Source organism: Pelophylax lessonae (assembly GCF_965119305.1).
Source record: "Pelophylax lessonae genome assembly, chromosome: 4".
Taxonomy (NCBI): domain Eukaryota; kingdom Metazoa; phylum Chordata; class Amphibia; order Anura; family Ranidae; genus Pelophylax; species Pelophylax lessonae.
The window spans coordinates 601,024,796-601,035,067 of NC_138771.1; the positions used below are offsets into that span (position 1 = coordinate 601,024,796).

A 10,272-nucleotide genomic window follows, 5' to 3' on the forward strand; every position below is an offset into this window, starting at 1 on the left:
TCTAGTTAGCTTGGCTTTGGAAATATCTTGCTTTTTCTAGAGATATTGCCTAAATTCTTGTCTGGGGAGATCTTCCCTCCCTTGTTCTGGTGTTAGAGTATCCAAGGTGCCATCAGGATTGGAAGTGATGGAGACTTAGCAAAAACAGGCTGAAGTTGGGCTATTTATTGTGCATAGTACTTACATTTTGTACATTTCTAAAAGATAATTTTGCTTTGTTTCATATAGATATCAATGAATGTGAACATCCTGACATTTGTAGTCAGATTTGCACTAACCTTGAAGGAAGTTACAAATGTGAATGCAATGAAGGCTACCAAATAGATCCAGCAACCGGCTCCTGCAAGGGCATCGGTAAGTACTCTTAAAGGACACAATTCATTGTTTTTAGATGCTGAGCTGTTGTATCTCTGACTGCACAGACATGAGATTGTGAAGATGTCTTTCTGAGGATGCCGTATTGTTTCTTTTCTAGGTACAGTGGCATACCTGTTCTTTACCAACCGTCATGAAGTGAGGAAGATGACGCTGGACAGAAGCGAGTACACCAGTTTCATCCCTCGTCTGAAGAATGTGGTGGCTTTAGATATGGAGATAGCCAACAAAAGAATCTATTGGTCTGACGCAACACAGAGGAAAATTTACAGGTAAGGCAGGAGAGACCAATATACATTTAACTAAAAAAAAGCGTTGTACAACAAAGACTATAAATAATTTATTTCCTCTTTCTCTTCCTCTGTAGTGCTTTTATGGACAAAGCTCATAACTATTCTCACCATGAGACTGTGGTTGAAAACGAGATCCAATCCCCGGACGGTATTGCTGTGGATTGGATCCATGCCAACATCTACTGGACAGACTCTACCTATGGCACCATTTCTGTGGCCAACACACTTGGAACTAAGCGTAAAACTCTCCTGAGGGAAGGTCTGGCTAAGCCACGTGACATTGTCGTGGATCCTACCAAAGGGTGAGTTTTTTTTTTCACCTTTTTTCTGTAGAAAAGCTCAGCTTCTAGTTTCCATAGTACATTGCTTTTATTTTCTGGGTGTGGGCACCTGGCTGTGACAGTTTGCGGATTCACAGCCGGGTACGCACTGCGCATCTGCGAGTTGCGCTACGCGTCGTGATTGGCCGGCAATCTTCTGGGACCTCTGACATGTCCCAGAAGATTGCAGGGAGGGAGGGGGAGAGGAGAACTTCCGCTCAGGGCGCCGCGGCGCTTCCGAGCAGAAGTAGGAGCGGGTACATGTCAAAACTTGGTACCCGCTCCCCCCCCAAAAAAAATGACATGCCAAATGTGCCATGTCAGGGGGTTAGAACTACCTAAAGCAGAAGTTCCACTTTTGGGTGGAACTCCGCTTTAAGGGCACTTGAAGGTTTAATACACTCACTACCCTGACACAAGTGCCGCCACATCTAACTGTAATACTTTTGTTGTGCACATTGGCTGTAGCACTAATCCTTCTTGTATTTATGTATTTCAGCTTCATGTACTGGACTGACTGGGGTTTTCCTGCAAAGATTGAGAAGGGAGGCCTTAACGGTGCTGCCAGGCAGACTCTTGTTAGCGAAAGCATTGAGTGGCCCAATGGCATTACTCTGGGTGAGTAAGCTATATGTCTTTAGCTACCTGTTTTTCATAGTACATGGATGTTTAATGGGTGCTTTATAGTGCCCCGATACTTAAATATATGTCAATATTTCTGTTTTCATTTTAGATATGATTAATCAGCGGTTGTACTGGGTGGATTCCAAGCTGCATACGCTATCTAGCATCGATGTTGCTGGTGGAAACAGGAGGATAGTCATATGCAATGAAGAACACTTAGCTCATCCATTCGGTCTCACAATCTTTGAGGTGAGTGAGTTTAAATCCCTATTGATATTTTGCTTCTTGTCCCGTCAGATCCAGGAAGTTTTTCGTTTTTTTTTTCTCTAACAAATTGGTTAGATGGGAACAGACATAAGCCAAAAAGCTATCAGGCTTTTTGGTCTGGTTGAAAGGTTCTAGCGTTCAAAGGTTGAAACCTTTTGTATTGTCTCCCCACTTGCCTGGACCACAAATCAGATTTGGTTATCCAGGTGTGGACAGTGGCTGGGAGCCCGGACTACATACAGTATTTGAAATGACAACGTTTTCATTTTTTATTGGTGTAAGTTATTCTTTTTCAGTTATTTTTGTATCATTAAATTTGTTATTGAGTGAGTTTTTGGGCTATACCGCACTTGTCCTTTTTCAAGACTACTTGTTTGGTGGGCTTTCTATGCCTTAACCTTTGTTGAGGTATGGGCAGTCATACCTGGGCAGTTAAATGTTGTAAAGGTAAAGTCTCAGGCAGATGGGTCTACAGGAGCATCAGCAGCCTACCGCTAGATATAAAAAAAGCATCCCACATCGAAGTCTTATCACATTAGTGAACAGTTGTAGCCAATCTAAATACCTATTCAGCATTTTCCTGTCTCTGTCAATATTTGCATGTTTATCTTTGTCTGGTATCACCCTGGGTCACAGGTTGCACTGTTCTCAAACAGATTTTAGCTATTTTTGGTCATTTTCTTTGATTTGACTTCTCAATAACTTGCTTCGTTTTTATTTCCTATAGGATCTTGTGTTCTGGACTGATACTGACAATGAAGCTATATTCAGTGCCAACAGGCTGACTGGAGAGCATATAACAAAGGTGGCTAAAGACCTTTTATCCCCAGAAGACATTGTCCTGTATCACAACCATGGACAACCTGATGGTAAGAAGAAATTTAGCTTCTGCATTGTGACTATAAAGCTGACCATAAATTATGTAAATGTATTTTCTTGCAACCTAGGGTTGATTGACTGTGTTGATGAGGGGGATCAAGCGATTCCTGTTGCGGATCTCTGTCGTGGAGCTATTGTTTTCTCTTAGCGGGGGGGGCACAGGGAGTCCCCCCCTGCCAGGAGAACACAGCTATAGCCGCTGGCAATAATTACATGCTAACAAATCGAACATGCTGGTTGTACCCTGGTAGATCAATGAATTGACTTGGGTACAATTAGCCTGCTCATAGATTGATCAAATTGCAGCCGGTCCCTGCTGAACCAGCCAACATTCGATCCATCTATGGCTGGCTTAAGTTGGAAAAGGCAAACAAAAACACATCATTTTGCAGAACTTACATTGCACCATATGAAAAAAAGGTGGCATATCCTTCTGGGGAGTATTGGTTGTCCTGACTGGGTTGCCAAAAACATAGCACATGTTGTAATGTATGACAAGATCCTAATGTTAAAGTGTATCTAAAGCTAAAATTATAGAATGGTGAAAACCACTGTCATCTTTTTTTGTGAGTTCCGTTGGGGAAATGTTCTTTCCCTTGTCCTATAGACACAACAGGAAATAGTGAGGGAACCCCACTATTAGACAATTGTTACTGGAACAAATTTCCATCTGTTCCCTTTCTGCTGAGAGCTTAAAATTTGGATTTTTCCTAACTTTTACTCCCGGGAATCTCCTTAGCAAAGACACAGACAGCAATCAAAACTCAGCAGTGGGTCTAATCTCTAACCCCCCTATCTAAACCTTAAAATAAAATAGTTATGACTTTAGAAGCACATTATAGGGAATGCCCCAAGAAACTGGTGTAGTGCTTTGCAAAGAATAATTATATTAAATTGCCTTTTTTTTTTCTTTCTTCTGTGACCTTCAGGTGATAACTGGTGTGCTTCTCACCACCTTGGCAATGGAGGCTGCGAATACTTGTGTCTGCCCGCTCCACAAATCGGCAAACACCCACCTAAGTACACATGTGCTTGCCCTGACGGAGAACACCTCGGACCAGATATGAGGAGCTGTGTGAAAGGTAAGTCATTAATATGATGTGTGCACATAAGTTAGCGAAAGCCTTCTCTGTGAATGCTTGTGTAGGCGTGTGTAGGATTGTAACAAGTGTATTGGTTGTCCCTTCAGAACCCGTTACTCCACATGCCACTAAGGTCACCTCCCCTCCGGTTACGACTACGCCTTCTCTGATCACCACACCCAGAAGTACTCTCCTTGCCAAGATCACCTCTACACCAAGGAAGTCCATTACTGTCAAGCCTGAACAGCCAACAACAAGGCCTAAGACCACTGCTTCATCTACCACAAGCCGACCAGTCACTAAAACAGAAAGGCCTCAGAATGCTAAAGCAAATCCTGAACTCTCTACACCAGAACTTTCTACAGTGTCACATCCAGGTACCAGACTCCTCCTGTATCTCTTGTGTGGTACAAATCAGAACTTGTTAATTTAGTAGCAGATGAAATCCAGGTTGTAGGCCCTCATCTGTGAAAAAGTTGGGTCTTTTGACTTGGACTTTAAATGTTTCGGCCTGACCTGAAAGATAAGAATAACTTGATTTCAGTTTTTCTTTGTAACTTCGCTTTAGTAGCCACTGGCTGTATTTTAGATCCATGCTACTGACGGCACATAGTATATTGAGCAATATCTCATAGATCTGCAGGACTAGTAGTACTAGTAGTAGTAGTCTGTTCCAACTAATCGCTACCCCTTTTTCTTCAGTTCAAATCTGGGAAAAGTGTATTAATCAATTTATTAAACTCACAGGAGGTTGCGATGACATTTCATACCTTTGACTAGTTGTAAATAAGGCCACTACAGTTCTGAATCATTCTCAAAAGAACTCCTAAAAAAGTCACCTTTTTAAGAACCTGAGTTATGTGCTGGGAATGATAGTGGATTTTAGGGACAGGTTGTGCGAACACCATATGAAAGCCAACAATGGGTGGTACATGAAACATTACAGACACTAAGCTGCAAATCACTGAAGGCAAATGTATGACATACCACTGACCTCTGCCATGTCTTTACTTGCAGCTGAAAAGAACAATGAGGTTAAGATGGAGACTACAAATTCCCATTCCCAGTCCAACGCTATTTACGCTGTCATTCCTGTTGGTAAGTTTCCCCTCTACTTTTTTGGTTCAATATACTCTATACTATAGAGCAGCACGATCATGTTTGTATTAGTGGAGCTTTATTAAACTAACCCAACAGATGGGCAACACACCATCTCTAAAAAGCTGATCCGCCCTGCCTGCTGGGTGTTCATAATTTATCTGTGTACATTCTCAGCCAAAGTCTCCGGTCTTTTCTAATACCTGCGTTGTAGCTTAGTTAGCAGCAGCTGTGGTGAAAATAATTTGTTTATCATCAGCCAAGACATTGGATTTCCTAATGCGCCATTTTGTGGATTGATTATCAGCAAGATTAGGCTGATTTAAGATTATAATCTGGCAGCATGTTGGCCAATGATAAATATTTCTTCATTATCGGTTATAGAACAATCCAGACTGGATACATGATCATATCATGACCAGGGGTGTCATGTATGTGGTCAACGTTTGACTGCATTAATTTTTTCCTGCACAGACTGAATGTATGGCTTGCATAGAAAACATCCACGTATGGAAAACGTTTGCTTATCTGTGTTGGAGCCCAAGTTAGACCAGGTGTTAATTAGTGTTCATTTAGTCTAAGGCTCCTTTCACACACTCCGTCCGTTGGATGGAGTCCGTTTTTCTCAGCGGGGGATCGAGCCGCCGATCCCCCGCTGAGCAGCAGGAGGACAGCTGTGTCTCCGCGCTGTGTGCAGAGACACAGCTGTCAGTTCCCCATGCATCTCTATGGGGTAAATCGGATGGGAACGGACCGTCTGACCGTTCTCATCCGATGCCATCCGATCCGATCCGCTGGACGGATGGAAAATAGGGTTTCCATCTGTCCAGATTTGACGTATCGGATCGGGTCGGATGTCAGCGGACATGTCTCCGCTGCCATCCGATGCCCCATAGGAATGCATGGGGGGATCGTTCAGATCCGCCAAAAAACTAACAGGCGGATCTGAACGGTCCGCCTGTGTGAAAGGGGCCTTAGTGTCAAATATCGCCCCATCTTCTACAATTGTCCTTATGTTATGTATGGTAATCTATTAACAATGCATTCCTCTTAGAGTATTTCCTATATAGAGCTTTCTGGTTTGTTGGTATTTTAGAAAATAGAGTTCTTACTGTCTGTAACAAGCTAACACCTCCTTCTTTATTTCCAGTCATAGTCTGCCTGCTCGCTTTTGGAGGCTTCCTGGTATGGAGAAACTGGAGGTTAAAGAACACCAACACTATCCACTTTGACAATCCTGTGTACCAGAAAACCACAGAAGATGATGAGATCCATATATGCAGAAGTCAGGATGGTGGATACACATACCCATCGGTAAGATTTTGGATTTTGGTTTCTCCTTACTGTCTTCTGTATGGAGTTTGCTCTTGAGAACTATTATCCTACAACTTAACATTCTAGAGCAGCCTTTCTCAATCTGTCTACCCCAGAAGAATCCCTAAAATAATTTTCAAGCCTTGGGGAACCCTTATCAAAACCAAATAATCTGGGGTCAATGGAAAATCCCCATCACATTGGTCGAAAGTAGGAAGAATGCAACCCTTACAGTGGTGGTCAGAATGACACCCTTACAGACAACTAGAAACAATCATTGGTGTCCTGCTGCTTGCTTTGCTAAGTGGTCTTGTTCAAGAAAATATGCATCATCAAATAGGAGGTCATTCAACCACAGCTCAAGGAGCCTCTAGCAACTTCTGGAGGAACCCTGGTGGAGAATGACTGTCCTAGAGTATCCATTCTTAAAGTGTTACTAAACCCACCACACTAAAATCAGTCTGTATATGCAGTAAAGTATGCTTGTTATACTCACTGTGGAACCTAAGGGGTTAATATTCTGCATTGTGTAAAAAGGCTGCTTGATCCTGTATGCACAGATCCTCCCCTTATTCCACTGACTCCAGAACATAAGACAGAGCCTTTGGAGTCAGGCTGCACATGCTCAGTTTGGTCAGGGGTCAGAGGGTCAGGGGTCCTGCATCCAGATAGAACGGCTCAGTGCAGTATGAAAACTCTTCCTACAAGCTTCACCAGGAACTGATAGAAGTTATAAGACTGCTATATACTGCTGATAGGAAAAGATATTTAGCAGTTTATATTTACTAAAATAATTGCACTTCCATGTTCTGTGTACTGTGGGAGACCAGATATAGTGACTGCAGGCTCCTGGGTTTAGTAACGCTTTAACTAAAGGGCCATACACACTATAAGATTTTCTGAAGACCTTTTCCTTCAGATTTACCTTTCTATGTAGTGCAAGGGCCTGCCAGATTGCATACAAATTGAAAGTGTTTAGGTTTGACCTCATATTATATGGTTTTGGTAAATCTAAAGGAAAAAGTCTTCAGAAAATCTTATAGTGTGTACGGCCCATTAGGTTCCTCCAAAGGTTGGTAGGGGTTTCCTGAGCTGTGTCCGATTGACTTCCCATCTGATGGAGCCTGCATAATCCTGGCTCCTATGCCATTTGGCAGAGCCAGCAGCATGACATCAAATCTCTTTTTAGCTGTTTATAAGGTCAGCATTCTGACCACCATTGTAGAGAGGATATTCTTCCCCCTTGAATGACAAATTCATTTTATCTGGGGTTCCTTGAGAATTTTAGCAGGGGTAAAAAAGTTGATAAAAGCTGTGCTAGTGCTAATATCATCCATATACAACAGGGTGGAATAACGTGACATGACAGACAGGTATTAAAAATATTGGAGCTTGTGCTTTTGATCACCCTTCCAAAATTGGCTTAGCTTTCATACCCCATTCTTTGTAGAATTTAGTTTTTCTCAAATGACAGGTCCACTTTTAGGGCCCCTGTTTATGCCAGTTGAGGTTGCTTGAGCTCAGCTCCCTAAGCAAAGTCGATTATCGATTGTTTTTCTTCCTATAATGTTTTACTTATTCTATGCTGGAGGGATGGGATGTGTTGGAGCTGGAGAGAGTCCAGAGAAGGGCAACTAAACTAATTAGGGGATTGGAGGACCTTAATTATGAAGAGCGTCTGCAATCACTTGATTTATTCTCCCTGGAGAAGAGACGCCTGAGGGGGGACATGATAGCAATTTTTAAATATCTCAATGGGGATCTCAGCTTAGAAAAAAAGCTGTTCAGTCGAAGGGATTGCATGAGGACTTGAGGGCATACAATGCGATTAGAGGAGAAGCGTTTTAACCTCAGGCAACGTGGGGGGTTCTTTACTGTTAGGGCTACAAGATTGTGGAATTCTCTACCACAAGAGGTGGTTTCTGCGGGTAGTATGGTGGCTTTCAAAAGACTCTTAGACGTACATCTCAAGGATCAGAACATTCAGGGGTATGTGAGATGATTACAGCCACACACACCTACACAGGTTGAACTGGATGGACTATTGTCTTTATTCAACCTCACCTACTATGTAACTATGCTGAGTATTTTGCCAACTGCTAATTCAGTGATTCCTGTTACTTCCAAAATTGGCTTAGCTTTCATACCCCATTCTTTGTAGAATTTTGTTTTTCTGAAATGACAGGTCCGCTTTTAGGGCCCCTGTTTATGCCAGTTGAGGTTGCTTGAGCTCAGCTCCCTAAGCAAAGTCGAGTATCGATTGTTTTTCCTCCTATAATGTTTTACTTATTCTATGCTGAGTATTTTGCCAACTGCTAATTCAGTGATTCCTGTTACTTTTTTAGAGACAGATGGTGAGTTTGGAAGACGACGCTGCTTGAACAACCCTTGACCACTGTGCCTAACACCAAAACTCTGCTGCTCAAATATGTATCAGGGGCAATGACTGCTAAGCAACCAAATGATACCCGTCCAAACCACTGCGCCAGCTGGCACAGCCCAGAGATTTTCCAGAACTATTATTATTATTTTTTTTTTTTTTACAAACCAAACGGTTCACTATGTACATAAACCTTAGTTACATATTTTTGGGTTATTTATGAAGTTGTGCCAACTATGTCCCACCCTGGTGCCTCTTTCTGCGATGTGAAGAGTTCTTCGAGTCAGGAAAGGAGAAAACTTGACGAGGTGTCTGAAGGGACGGGACGAGACTGGAAGTTACATTAAAAAATAATAATAAAAGCACTGGGGGACTATGAAGGACTGAATGTGACCTACCTGCTGGGGTATATTTTTGTTTGTTTTGTTTTAAAAGCACAAAACCGTTCTTAAAAAAAAAAAACACTAAAACGTGGAAAAAAATATTCAAACTGGAGGGAAAAAGAGGAATAATGCACAAAGCTTTGTAGAGAATAGTTTATATGGAGATCTCCTCAGGGCGTCGATGTGTTTACTGCCTTGAGGTTTAACTCTCGGGGTCGGAGTAAAGCCATTTTTATCCAGGCTCAGCATTCCCGCTACAATGTAGCAAATCGCAACAGGCCGCCAATCACCCAAAAGTGCCTCATCTACCACCACCCTTTGCTTTTGATCCCATTTCTCTAAAAAAAAAAAAAATCCACGTACCTCCATTTGCACTTTCTTTGTTCTTCGTCTCAAGTGTTCTGTATATTATTTTGAAGCATTTTTTTATTTTATTTTATATTGTGGCTTTTATTTGCACAGCTTTATATTGTTCAAACGTCACGCTTGGCCAACTGCCTGTATCCAACGGGGTATGATGGCAGACGAAGAAAACAAAAAAGTTTTGAAGTATGGAACCTGGAAAAGTTTGGCTGTTTCTTAAGCTTTAAAAATCATTTTGTTTGTATCGGTTACATGAAAACAGAAACTGTTGAAAGTGGTGCTACCTATAAGAGAACTGTGAAACAAGACGTTCAGCCTGCTCTTTGGCAACCAATCTGCCTTAATTTGCAAGTGGCGCAAAAATATTTCTCTTCTATACTTGAAATCGCTTTCATGGCTGCACGCGATATTGCCACCACACCAAGGCCTTATCTTATCTTTGCTTACCTCTCTCTATTTCTCTGTCTGTAGAAATTAGCCAATCTTTTATTACAGTATTGAAATCAAAACTTTCTGCCTGAACCTGTAAAGAGATTTTTTTTTTTTTTTTGTGAAGGGTGTAAATATTAATATATGTACATATTGTCATATTGCTTACAGTTTTGCTGTATATAGCTGTACTGATTATGTCACAACTGGGAAAAGTTTAATATATAATTTATTTATTTCTTCAAATCCTTTGAGTCTTGTGTTTTTATTTTATGGGTAGGTTTGGAAGCCTTCATATGCAACAAAAGACACTATATGGCCAAAAGTTTGTGGACCCCCAACCATCACACCTATATGAGCTTGGTGGGCATCCTGTTTTATGCAGTATTAGGCCCATTTCAAATGGGGCAGACTCAGTCCCGATCAGTAGAGGATCCATTCACAAATCCCCTGATGATTGGAGCA

General features: G+C 41.7%; 1 protein-coding gene across 2 annotated transcripts in view; it reads left to right on the forward strand.

The window, feature by feature from the left end:
- The window catches only part of LDLR (low density lipoprotein receptor), a 234,743-nt gene extending 225,002 nt beyond the window's left edge, over positions 1-9,741 (forward strand). For both annotated transcript variants that reach the window (XM_082257269.1, XM_082257270.1), the window contains 11 exons: positions 229-354; positions 476-647; positions 743-970; positions 1,488-1,606; positions 1,722-1,861; positions 2,607-2,748; positions 3,688-3,840; positions 3,948-4,217; positions 4,858-4,938; positions 6,089-6,252; positions 8,598-9,741. In XM_082257269.1, the coding sequence (XP_082113395.1) occupies positions 229-354; positions 476-647; positions 743-970; positions 1,488-1,606; positions 1,722-1,861; positions 2,607-2,748; positions 3,688-3,840; positions 3,948-4,217; positions 4,858-4,938; positions 6,089-6,252; positions 8,598-8,633 (1,631 nt within the window). In that variant the 3' untranslated portion in view covers positions 8,634-9,741. The remainder of the gene's footprint in view (positions 1-228; positions 355-475; positions 648-742; positions 971-1,487; positions 1,607-1,721; positions 1,862-2,606; positions 2,749-3,687; positions 3,841-3,947; positions 4,218-4,857; positions 4,939-6,088; positions 6,253-8,597) is intronic.
- The last annotated feature ends 531 nt before the right edge of the window (positions 9,742-10,272 follow it).